Consider the following 14,053-nt stretch of genomic DNA (forward strand, 5'->3'; position numbering starts at 1 on the left):
GAAATAGAAGCAGCTGCAGTGACATTTAGATGCATTTACACACAGTTTAATGTAGCTGAAATGTATCAGGAATGCAGTTACGATGCAAAATTATAACAGCATAAATAATGTTATAAGCTTGGTATTTTACATTATATATATATAGATTATATATTTATATACACATAGAGCTTTCTGACCCTGCATAAACAGCAATGCAACTACCACATCCAAGGCCCAGAAACATAGTTAAGACATTGTTAAAATAGTCCATGTGACATCAGTTATACTTTATTTTTGTCTTCTATGCACACAAAAAGTGTTCTTGCAGATTCATAAAATTATGACTTTATTCAATAATTTATTCTCTTCCATGTCAGAATTTGATGCGCTTCCATAACAGTACCACAACAAATGCGAGCGCATTCCTCTCTTTGCACACAGAATGTTGTGATACTCTCATGAATGTGCGGCGGAGAGTGAGTAATTAATGACATAATTTCCATTTTTGGGTGAACTATCCTTTTAATTAAGTTAGATTGTTTAAATGTATTATTAATAATATAAATATTATATTTTCACCATATTTTCATTAATTGAAATAATTTAAAGTTGTCGAAGGCTCATATTTGCAACATATTTGAAGGCCCTTATTTTATTTTTACTTTTATAATAATTTAAATAGCCCCCTTGGAAGTTTGCTGAGGCTCACTAGTGGGTGAGCTAGTACCCACTTTCTTAACCAGTTTCCCCTGGTTAAGAAACATATCCAAACCCACCTCTGGATGAGTCCATCTCCACAGTACGGAGCTCCGAGGCGGTGTGTCAATGGAGGCGATGGTTCACTCACACTCCGACTGGAGATTGTTTGGACCTGGTAAGTATAAACCCCACCATACTCAACGTCCCTGTGGAAAAACAACATAAAAAAAATAAAATAAAATAAACATTACATATTTGTGGAAATTTATACATGTACTTTTGCATTAAGAGGCAATGTTTGCCCTCTGTGATTGATTCTTTGATGTCAAATACTTGTATATATTTAATTAATTAAATCAGTAATAATACTACAGGCTGTTCCCAATGAAAGTTTATCAACATTAACAAAACCCATCTTTATATGTGTTTTTATTTCTGTGTTTGATTACTTGTGTTTGCATTCAAGTGAATGTATACAGTAGTACTGATTGATAGATGTATGTAATTTTCTGGCCAGTATCAAAGATTATTTTCTTTGTGAAAATCTGAATGGACAAATAAAATTTAATCAAATCGAATCAAATCATCTATACGCTGCAAATGTAGCACAGAAGCAGCATCTTATATTGCATGATTATTCACACAGACTGCTTAAATCATGGCATGTAAACTACACATACAACAATTGCATAATGTTATGAGCTTAATATGAACTTAATGCAATATTATTATAATCATTAATGTTGGATATCGCCCTTGATATTATAATAATGATTATTAAGGTTGATTAATGTTTCGGAAAACGGCCTGTAACATTCTTGCAGGCTATGCAGCCAAAACAAGCAAACCATTTATGAATTAGTATACTGCTTTTCACATTTTAGAAAATCATAGTTTATTTAAGCAGCATGAAAAACAAAATAATTATTCAAAATGGGAATAAATCAAGCAAAGAACAGTAACTGAAGTGGTCCATGACTTTAGTTCAGATAAATTTCAGAAAAATTTTATAATCAATTTTATAATCACTGAAGCTGTCTACACTGCAAAAATACATATCTTGCTTACATTTACGTTTCTCTTGAATATGTTGTTAATTTCTTTATTTTGTATGCAAAATTCTTTATCCATAAGTAAAAATGGTGTACATCTCTCTAATTTAATCCATTAAACAACAAAAAAGCACTTTTTTATGTTGTATGACGACGACTTTAAAGATGTATGTTAACCTTAATATTGTGCTTTTCTCTGTCTTCATAAATACACTTGTTTTGTTGTTGCTGTAAATGTTTTATTGGCGATACAGCCATATTTTTCCCTGATTATGTATATATTAAAAATAAAAATCAATCAATCAATCAATAAACAAACTTTAACTGGTCATAATAAAGTTCATTAGTTTAATTGTGTAGGGGGTTTTGCCCCCTTTATTTATTAATTTTATTATTATTATTTATTTTATTTTATTTTTTTGTGGCATTTTCGCAGGCATCTCTATGGAAGCTTGTTTCCCAGGAAAAAAATAAAATAAAAATCTCAGTTAAGACTTTTCTACTCAGAAATGCAAATTGCAATCTACACTAGATCTTACAGATGAAAGTTATAAACTAATAATATCTTACTATTCTGATTTATTTTTTCTCTGAATTGTTTATATTTCACAATTTCGAGTTTTAAATTTGCGATTTTGAGTTAACAGATAAAATGTTTAGATATAAACTTAGAATTGCGAAAAAGCTTATGGAGAACTCTGAATGGAGAATAAAAAGTCAGAATTGACCTATCGGTAAGCCCCTCCCCTTCGAACGCAGATGAGCCAATGGCAGTCGAGTATCAGTTGCATGGGCAGTGGTACTCTGACATCTGTAGGTTTCAGAGCCATAGAGAAACATTGGAAGATCCGAAGCTTGCATCGGTTTGATGGTGTTTATGCTACAAAAAATGCGATGAGTCATGTGGTATTTGTAACACTGATGTACTATCTTAAGGACAAAGATAGACTCTATTTACTCTGAACGACATCCAGTTCTGAAGTTCGCAGCTTCCTGGACAGGCAGCCTGCTCTCACAAAAACTGACTACCAACTGCTTCGAGAAGCACTCATTAAAGAGTTCTCCGACCCTGAGTCCGAACAAGGCCTAGTGCCTGCCCTGGAGACAAGACAAGGATGTCACGAACCTCCTCAAGTTTACTACAGCCGACGAGCATACTTCGGAACTCGCAACGAACCTGACATGGAGGATGAACTAAACTCTCTTCCTAAGGAACCTTCACTCCGACGTAAGCCACCATCTTGGCGTTCTCGCATGTCCACGAACAATGAATGCTCAGCAATTGCGAGAGTTGGCACAGAAAGCCTACGGCAAACAAAAGATGGCCTCAGAAAAGAGCGGCAAAAGTCCAGCAGTTCTTGACTTCAACACTCAAAGTCAAGGGCTGGCTCTAGAGGGAGCCCAACGCCAAGAAAATGCCAAGCCGCCACCCAGAGAGTGGAATGCACCCTCGTCCAACAAAGAACGAGACTAACAAGACCAACAAAGACTGTTTCGACTAACAAGAACTGATGAAAAAAATTATGAAAGAATTCCTCCAACGGAAAGAGGAAGATCGGAAATGGGAGAAGAAAGAGAAACCAGATTCAGCCTGACTAGCGGCCGGACAAGAAGGCAGTGACCAGCTGATGCAACTAGCCACAGAGAAGAGCACTCCTTCACCTCACTCTCAGAGAACCGCAATCACAGTAACTTCAGATGGACATGAGACCCCACCTGAAAACCCAGAAACAGAGTTGGACACTAACTCAACACCCAACGCTCCAGATCACAACAGCGTCCAACAAACACCTGCTGATGAAACCACTCAAGTTCCTGAAAGTGCTGTCTTGGTCGTCTGCCAATCCTCCGAAAAACACCACATCAGCCCTGATATCCTAACGGTTTCCTCCCAAAATCCAGTCCCTCAACTCATAGGCGATCTCATTGAGAAAGGTATAGCCAGAGTCAAAGCCCTTCTTGATACGGGAGCCGACATCACTCTAATGTCCACCGAGCTCCTCGAAAAGGTCCAAGAATGAACAAAGAGGACTAACAGATCCCTCAGACTCCAGAGGTGTGAGCTGAACCTCCAAGCATATTCCCAAACGGGCCTCCAACTGAAACATGTGGCCCCAATCCACCTAACGGTGGGATCAATGGATCTCGTCCATCCAGTATAGGTCTCACCACTCAAGACGTATTCACTTCTCATTGGGAAAGATCTGCTTAATTGCTTCGAACCTCTAATAGACTTCAAGCACCTAAATATGTGGACACAAGTCCGCAAACCTCTGCCCTGCCAGTCAGTAGACTCCAACGAGTCGCAGTGTCAGGTCACAGACACCGGCCCTAATTCACTGACAGATTATGCAGCAGCAAAGCCTGTACCTGGATCAAGCACAAGCAGCAAAGACCAGGACCCTCTCCTCTGCTCACTGAAGCGAAGACATCAGAGTCTACCACATGTCGCTAAGCACAGCCGCTTACCTCTCAGTCCCTGGTCAACAACCATGGCCACCTCCAAGATCATCTGCGCTGTGGACATACGATGGAACAACATACATCTGTGTCACTACTTCCTTGTCGTCCCAGCCCTGCCTCATGACATCTACATTGGAGCGGATATCATGGTCCGGCTCAATGCTTGCATTGATACCGTGAACGACATCATATGGGCTCCTCTGTCACACCAACTGACAACTTCAGTCAACCTAAATAACCTCCAATCTGGTCAAACCATGCCAGACGCATGTGCTATGATTACAGCGCAAGAAGCCACAATACCTGCCTACAGCAAGAGTGTCAGTGTCCGCCTCAACATGCGACCTCGCCAAACTCTCAACAATAAACTAGGCTTCTTCCAACCTTCCAGGACCTGTCTGAAACTAGGACTGACCCTGGAAGCCACACCTCTCATCGAAGTGTCATCTCAGAATCAGAATCAGAATCAGAAAGAGCTTTATTGCCAAGTGTGTTTGCACACACAAGGAATTTGTCTTGGTGTTATGAGCTTCCAGTACAGAAAGTACAAACATAGTGCAGACAACATATAATTAAGGTGATAAAGAACACTAATGAAGAGAATATACAATAATTAAGGATAACAATAGTAATAAAAATAAAAATATACAGAAAAGAGACATGACCATAGACAGAACTGTGAATGTGCATGTGTCCTATGTACAGATGAAGGTTTGATGGGTTATTTACAGATGTACAGTACCGGGGTGTGTTATGTGTTGTTCAGGTGGGATACGGCCTGGGGGAAAAAACTGTTCTTGTGTCTGGCTGTTCTGGTGCTCAGTGATCTTTGATGGGTGATCAGTGATCAGTGATCAGTGATCTCGTGCTGTGTATGTGTCGTTCAACAACTGTACAGCCCAACACATCCATGTTCCCAAAGCCAATCATCTGGGATGGCTCATCAGCCAGGCATTTCACGACTTTGAACTGATGGTACCTGTCATAGGCCCTATACCAGCATAGCTAATGCCAGATGAATACAACGACACCGCAACATTCACAAAACCCCATGAAATCATTACCATCACTTCTATTCTGCCGGTGTCCAGAGAAAGCGTCGGCCTTTCAGAACTAACAGATGACACTCATCTCACTGTCTATGCTGTCTCAACACAGCCTGCGACAGAATCACCTACACAGGTGAACACCAGGGTCCAAAGCCATTCAAATAACTTAACTGCAGAAGAACTCTACGCCGGGTGCAACGCACAACTTCAACAGATCCTGAGTGAGGCAGATGCCCTCCACAACGAAGTGGATCGCCAAGGACTCAAACAGGTTCTGCTCAAGTACAAGGACTCCTTCACAAAGGATTCCCTGGATTGTGGACTGACCAACATCCACACTGTGCGCATCCCGACAAGCCCAAATGTGCCACCCACATTTGTGCGACAGTACAAGATTCCAATACCGTCATATGAGCCAGTGCAAGAAATTGTTGACTCCATGCTGCAAAAGGGAGTCATCCGGCCCTGTAACAGCACATACTCTGCCCCGATATGGCCAAAACCCAATGGCAAATGGCGGCCCACCATCGACTATCGCAAGTTGAATCAGCAAGCACCATTGTCACGATGGCCTATGACCCAATTGGACCAAGAAATTCCAAAAATCAAAGGCTCGACGATCCTGTCCACACTGGATGTCGCCTCTGGGTTCTGGACGATCCCTGTCCACCCCGATGACCAACACAAGTTGGCATTCACTTTTGGCAATTGACAGTACACCTTCACACGGTGTCCCTTCGGCTATGCCAACTCACCAGCTGAATTCAACATATTTTTGAACAAAGCATGCCCTCACGCCAGAGGCAACCTCGTCTACGTAGATGATATTTTGATGAAAAGCTCAAGTGTGGAAGACCACCTCAAGGAAATTGATCACGTCCTAAACCAGATGACAATGGCAGGAGCCAAAATCGCCCTTCACAAAGGACAGTGGTGCAAAACCAAGGTGAACTATGTTGGACTGCTTGTCAGAAGAAACGGCATCGAGCCACAGTCTAACCCAAGCAATCCAAAGCATAAAAGTGCCGACTAACATTTCTGAACTGTGAAGCTTTCTGGGAGTGTGCACTTACTCGCGACAGTTCTTCAAAAACTACGCTGACATCGCCCGACCACTAACCTCCCTCCTGAAAAAGGATGAACCCTTCGTTTGGACGGAAGCCCAGGACACAGCGATGAGCCAGCTCAAACAGCGCCTGTGCTCTGCTCCGTGCCTGGCCTACTAGGAAAATAATTATATTTGGATGCTGGATTCTCCAATCATTGCCTCAGTGCAGGCCTATACCAGCACCATGACAAAGACAAGCGAGTGGTCGCTTATCCCAGCAAAACGCTGCTTCCCCCAGAATGCAAGTACTCAGACTGCGAAAAAGCTTTGCTTTGCACTGTGTGGGCTATCCAGCGTTTCTCTAATTACATCGGTGCACAGAAAGTCATCATCGAGACTTGTCACCAGCCGGTTACCTTCCTCAACAGTCAACGCATCAGAGATGGCGTGGTGATCAACGCACGCATAGCCACCTGGCTAATGACACTCCAAGTGCGGGACGTTAAGGCAAGATACGCCCAAAACTACAAATCCTCACTGGGAAACGGGCTAGCAGCCTGTCAAAACTGTTCAACGGACACGCTGCACACACCAGCGGAACCTAAAGAACCACCACAACCTCAACTGACGAATCACAAGTACTTTGAGGAGAATGTGTGTGAAGGAATGCCCACAGCATATGTCGATGGCTGCTCCTACAACCACAAGGACAATTTACAAGCGGGAGCGGGAGTGGCCTGGCTCAACAACGACCCTTGTCCACCCCGACAATTCAACTTAGGCCCTCGCTCATCGCAATATGCTGAAATAGCAGCCATCCGCATCACACTTCAAATGGCTGCATCCCACAACATCAAATAACTCTTCATCTGCACCGATTTAAGCTCGTCTCAGCTTCACCTGCCATTTAGCTCACCGAGCAAAGGGGATGTGTAGTGCTTAGTAGACCAGTACACACACACAAAATAATTTCAAGACAGCACATTCCTTAGCAGGAGTTAAGACTTCCACTCCCAGCATCTGCATTTGACTGGATGGCCGATTTCCTGCCCTAAAATCTCCTTATCTCAGGAGACCTATAAAACCCAGGATAAATTTGAGGGAACATCTAAAATGGATTTAGAACAGAACTTTCAATGTTGTTCCTGACCGCTTTACCATAAATAAAAGTCGCATAATCAACAGTACAAAGCATGTGGAATCTGGAAAGGCTCCAGCACAGACCCTCTCTGATATCTCCTGATCGTTTAACGCAGTAATTCAATGATGGTATCAACAAAGATGATGGTTTTACAACAGACGTCCGAGCTAAGAAAATCACCAGATCTCCATCTATTAGGATATGTTCTTCCTTTTATGAAATAACTCAGCAAAGGATTTACGCACGGAAAACTGAGCCGTGCAGGATGGGGCTCCGCCCTACAGAAACACTTGTGATTGGATCAAACAGAAAAAGGGGCAGACTGAGATAAGCCCAATAAAGACAGACACCCAACTTCGGTGTGCTGTTGCTTGCTGCTTGCTCGCGCTGTTTGAAACTTCGGCTCCTCATCTGATTGCGCTGTTAAGCGCTCTCAGCCATACACCATCTGCTGAGGATCCACACATGCCTTCAAAGTTCTGACCAAAGAAACTTTAACACCTGAAGCCGAAAGAACTCTAAACAGACTTCCTAAGAGCTTCATCACGTTACAGAGAAATCAACCAATTGCAAGAGGGCATCCCCAGTGACATCACGCAATTGTGAGGGAAAAGTTAGAATTGTGAGATAAAAGTCGCAATTGTGTTTTGATTTAGTTTTTTGTTTTTTTTCTCACATAGCGGAAACAGGCTTCCATACATCCCACCCACTTCTGCATATTGATAGTGGCTCCATGACACTAGTTCCCTGAAATAGGTTATTGCAGGGTGGGATGTCTAGCCCCCATTAATTTCCCTATTATTCCCAGCATAACTCAAACACCTTCTAATAGTGGTCAGTGGGAGTTCTCTCATTCCTTTATTATGGATCATTTCATAATAAATTTGACGGGTTTAGGAAGCTAATGCACCAGAGTTTACACGACAGGATCACCCTGAAAACTCTTATGCAATCGTAGTACTAGTTTAGTGCTGATTCTAAAACAGCTACACACTCCTCAGCTGTTACTTTGAACCTTCGGCAGCTGGTGGCTGAGATCGGGTCTGAGATAAGAGATATCCAATCTTGTGTCGGTCTGAGGAGGCAGGCTCTTTACCCAATCTGAACCATGTGAGATGTCACGAGGGATGAAGTTGTGCTGAGACAATGTAACCAAAACCTGTTCACTTAGTGCTGGGCTTCGAGGAAACGGTCACGGCGTTCTGGTGGCGAAAGATTACGGCGGCTGATAATGAGCAAAAGAGGCCAGACATATTTAATCTCTCAGAGGACAGCTGTAAACAAACACGAGCCGCATCTTCTCATTGTCATATACTTCTCAGAGTGAAATAGAGTGCTGTACACCTCGAATGTCTCTTGGAGGCCATTTACCTTTGGTCAGTACAAATGCATTTAGTGACAGAGTATATACTCTCTATTTTATTCTGGTGAAAATTGAAAAGAGCCCACCCTCAGGTGTCTAGGGACCCTTGTGAAATAGAAGTATATGCATTACAATATTTTATTTTTAAATAGAGTACAAACTTAATATAATATTTTTGAACACTTAATTGCATGTTAATAGAAATTGAATGGAAATGCATTCTAGTTAAAACATTTATATTTATTATTACATTATAACAAATTGCACTTATTAAAAGTGTACGTAGAGGGATAGTTCACCCAAAAAAAGCAACTACCACGTTCAGGGCCCAGAACAGTAGCAGGGAAATCATTAAAATAGTCCATGTGACATCAGTGGTTCAACCTTAATTTATGAAGCTATGGGAATATTTTTTGTGCTCAACGAAAACAAAAATAATGACTTTATTAAAAAATGTCTTCAATTTCTGCAGGAGCCGGCTTTCTGATGTAGAACCAGGATGTGCTGCACCTTGTTTGCAAGCAGAGGAATGGACAGGCATGCATTGTGTTATTCTTGTAAATGAGTGTCAAAGACTGACACGGAAGAGAACTGGTTGAATAAAGTTGTTATTTTTGTTTTCTTTGTGCACAAAAGGTATTCTCGAAGCTTCATAAAATTAAGGTTGAACCACTGATTGAACGTGGTCATTCCATTGTCTACGCAGGGTCAGAAAGTTCTGTGATTTCATGAAAAATATCTTAATTTGTGTCCCGAAGATGAAAGAAGGTCTTACGGGTTTGGAACAACATAAGGGTGAGTATTTATTACGTTATTTGCAAGTACAATTTGTCATGTACTTTCAAGTTTCAAGTGCATATTCAGTACAATTAAGCACACTTCTTTTCACAAGGCCATTGAAAAACAAGCAATATACACACATCTGTGATATTATTCTGCAATCAAATACAGTAAATATCTGCTTACTGTTACACCCCTTAATGAATTTCTTAAAGTTCGGACAAACCCCACCAATAGACAGACAAAGAAAGCCATGCATGCACGCTAGCACATGAAAGCTGCATGTGCATTTTTTTCTACTCACATCCACCTAAATTGTAAACTACAACCCACCCACAAAGCTACACAAGAGCATGTGTAACTACACAAGCACACGCATGAACACCAGTCATTAAAGAGCCAACACAAGCGAGAGAAAAATACACAAAGCCTTCATTATTTGCATTTACGTTGGACTCATTCCCCCTGAGAAATGCAAGCACTTCTCTGCAGATTAACAAAACAACACTGCCAAATTGCCAGAGCGCCACAGACATTACATTTATTAAGAACGGCGTAGGTTCAAGTGTTTTTGTGCTGCCGTAAGCAGAGTTATAAGGTGCCTGTTCTAATGGGCAGGGAAGCAGTAACATTTACTAAGAGGCAAAACAAATCACTCAAATTAGCACTTGACATGAATGACACCAGAAAGAGGTTTACGCTGCAATTGTCTGTGTTTTGAATAAGGGGGGGAAATGTCTGTGGAAGTCCCATAAAATGAAACAAGAAAAACAAATAAGCGTTGCACAGAGAAAAGCAATTCACACACCACGCACACATACATGCATATAGACGGGCCACACATAAACCTTCAACTTCAGAACGCGTAAGGATATTTGTAACAGGAAAACTGATTTGACGTTTCAGTATTTGAGTTTCCAGGTCATAGTGTATAAAAACACAGGTGAAAGGGTCACATCATCAATATATACACAAATAGAGCAGATATTTTAGCATTCTACTGAACTTTAATAACTAAAAATCAGACTGTGAAAGTCAAAACTATCAAATACAAGCAAACAACAAAAACAATAATAAACCAACCCTTTCCTTTCTCCAGAAAAAAAAGAAAGAAAGCGCACAATAAAATTAATCATTCACTAAAAAAAAAAAAAAAATGAAGAATGTTGGTTACCAAACAGCCATCGACTTCCACAATGTTTTTTCTCAGGATGTCAGTGCCTACTGTCAACTGTTTGGTTACCAACGCTCTTCAAAATATTTGAATCAGTTGTTGATAATTTAGTACAATTCTAAAAGTGAATACAAATTTGAACAGGGAAGATCATTTGGCATCTTGCTAAAGCTGCACAGTCTAGTGGCAGAATCCAAATATCAACATGTATTACATTTACATTTAGTCATTTAGCAGATGCTTTTATCCAAAGCGACTTACAAATGAGGACAATGGAAGCAATCAAAATCAACAAAAGAGCAATGATATGTACTGTAAGTGCTATAACAAGTCTCGGTTAGCTTTACGCCGTACACGTAGTAAGGTTGTTGTTTTTTTTTAATGCTATAATAAATAAAAAGAAAACAGATAGAATAGAAAAAGAATAGAGCAAGCTATTGTTAGAGGCCTTTTTTGCTTTTGTTAAATGTATAATATATAAAAAGAAAACAAATAGATAGAATACAAAAAGATTAGAAAAGCTAGAGTTAGTATATATTTTTTTAACCACTGTTCATGTTTAGAGAACTAGATCTCTATGCCACATTAAACGTGTATTTAAAATAAAGTTAATTTAACTGTTAAATTTTATTTTGAGCAAAGAAGTTTCATTAAGTAACGTACTAATGTTTCATTACAATACTCTGTATGTTTATATAGTCAAAAGCATGATAATAGATAGAGGCATGATATATATTATTTATATAAATGAATGCCAAGCTGATTACCACTTTAAATAAGAAGAAACGTACTCGGTTACTAACGTAACCTCGGTTGCCTTAGATACGGGAACGAGTACTGCGTCGCTAGACATTATGGGGAAAACTTGATATATTGAAAACTCTGAGGACTGAAGACTTTTTCAATCACGCAGTGTGACTGCACGGCCATTGGTTCGTGCATTAAACCAATGGCTCGTCAGCAGCGCTGCACGAGCCTATGGTGGCAAAGCCCGTCAGAGCCCGCCAGAAAGGGCGGGGCCATCTGGCTATATAAGCGGGCGCTTCGCCATAGGAAATCAGGCCAATTCGACTGAAGCGACGACCCGAGTCGTGCAGTCTGAGTGGCATGGTACGGTACGCAGTACTCGTTACCGTATCTAAGGGAACCGAGGTTACGTTAGTAATCGAGTATGTTCCCTGTCGATAATTCACTCGTACTGCGTCGCTAGACGATATGGGGAACAAATAAAATCCCGGCATGCCATGAAGAGAAACGACTAATATAAACTGGCCTTGAGCGATAAGGCTCAGAGGGACCAATTATGAGCAGGACCGTTTCAACGGTCATAAGTACAGCCTCAGCACCAGGAATGGGGCCAAGAGCGTTCTTGAAGAATCAGGCGATGCCTGAGGGGACCGCTTAAGATAGGTGTGTGTCCTTTAAGCAGAGAGAACCTGAGCCTGTAAGGCCGGGATATCCAAGTTATAGAACCTGGCAAATGTGGATGGCGAGGCCCAGCCGGCCGCCGCACAAATGTCTGCCATGGACACACCACTAGACCATGCCCAAGAAGAGGCCATGCCTCTAGTGGAATGGGCTCTCACTCCAATGGGGCTCTGGAGGCCCAGGGAGGAGTATGCTAGTGCAATAGCGTCAATTAACCATCGAGATGTCCTATGCTTTGTGACCGGAGACCCCTTGGTGCGGCCGCCAAAGCAGACAAAGAGTTGTTCCGATTGCCTAAAAGACGCGGAACACTCGATGTAAGTTCTCAATGCCCTGATCAGGCAGAGAAGGTTGAACTCTCGGTCCTCCTCAGAAGGGAGGAGCGCAGAGAGTGTAATAACCTGGGCTCTAAACGGAGTGTAGAGCGCCTTCGGGACATAGCCATGTCTTCGCTTTAGGACGACCTTAGAGTCATTAGGCCCAAACTCAAGACAGGCAGGGTTCAGAGAGAGAGCCTGCAAGTCACCTACTCGCTCTCAAGACCGTGGGCAAGTCCCATGCAGGGACTGTGAGGGGTCGGGGCCGATGGAGCCTCCTAGAACCCCTCAGGAAAGGGACAACCAGGTTGTTCCGGCCCACCGACTGTCCGGCTATAGGAGTGTGAGAAGCTGCTATAGCTGCCACATAGACTCTGAGCGTGGAAAGGGCGCGGCCCTTATCCAACAGCTCTTGTAAATAGGACAATATCACTGATATGTCACATGATGTCCAGTCCTCGCCGTGGGCTTGACACCAGGCAGAGAAAACCGACCACTTAAGGGCGTAGAGGCGTCTCGTGGACGGGGCTCTAACCTGCTCAATGGTATTAAGGACATTCTTGGGGAGATCTATTAAGTCCCATCGAGAGCCCATAGATGCAGCTCGGGCTGGGGGTGCCAGATCGTTCTGTTCGCCTGAGAGAGGAGGTTTCGTCTCAGGGGAATGGGCCACGGAGCTGCTATTAGCAGCTGAGATAACTCTGAGATCCATTGATGGTTCTTCCAGAGTGGGGCCACTATGGCCACTTTGTGCTTGTGTTCCCTGATTCGCCTGATTACTTGAGGAATCAGAGCAATCGGGGGAAAAGCATATAGGAGGAGGTTGGGCCATTCGTGGGCCAACGCGTCCTCGCTCTTCGAAAAGTAAATTTGGCAGTGAGAGTTGTCTTTGGCGGCGAAGAGGTCGACCTCTGCCCTACCAAAGATTCACCAAATTTCTTGAACCGTCTGTGGGTGGAGCATCCACTCCTCGGAGGGGACGTTGTTCCGAGAGAGCATATCCACTCCTTGGTTCAGCATGCCGGGCACATGAGCTGCTCTCAGTGAACGCAGGTTGAGATGTGCCCATACTAAGAGCCGTTTCGCCATCTCGAAAAGGCGTTTCGAGATGAGCCCGCCCTGGCGATTTATGTATGACACCACTGTCATGTTGTCCGAACGGACTAGCACATGGTGTCCCTTCAGGACTGGCAGGAGGAAATGAAGAGCTCGACATACTGCCGTCATTTTGAGGCAGTTGATGTGCAGCTGTCCTTCTGCGATCGTCCAGGAGCCGAAGGTCGGTTCGCCATCACACAGAGCCCCCCAACATGTGTTGGAGGCGTCCGTCGTAACAACCTTCTTTCTGTAAACCAAACCAATTGTCACGCCTTGGTTGATGGAGAGAAACAAGATTGAGTGTGCATGCAAGGAGGGAAAAAAGGAAAGAAAACAAACTAAAGAAAAAAAGCAAATGAGTGAAAAAGATGACATAAATAGAAACAGAAAGCAGATTTTAGGAAGGCCAACTCTAGACTTTGAAGTGCACTTGGATGGTCCTGTACCAAAGCTCAGTCA

At 42.5% G+C, this 14,053-nt stretch overlaps 1 protein-coding gene across 1 annotated transcript in view; it reads right to left on the bottom strand.

Annotated features, from left to right (window-relative positions):
• Window positions 1-14,053, bottom strand: part of LOC306869385 (pappalysin-1-like) — a gene marked incomplete at both ends in the record, with an annotated part of 148,383 nt that overhangs the window by 83,820 nt on the left and 50,510 nt on the right. Inside the window, one exon of the mRNA XM_079416147.1 lies at window positions 759-887. Coding sequence (XP_079272273.1) covers window positions 759-887 — 129 coding nt within the window. The remainder of the gene's footprint in view (window positions 1-758; window positions 888-14,053) is intronic.

This window comes from Barbus barbus (genome assembly GCF_936440315.1).
Source record: "Barbus barbus genome assembly, chromosome: 5".
Lineage (NCBI taxonomy): Eukaryota > Metazoa > Chordata > Actinopteri > Cypriniformes > Cyprinidae > Barbus > Barbus barbus.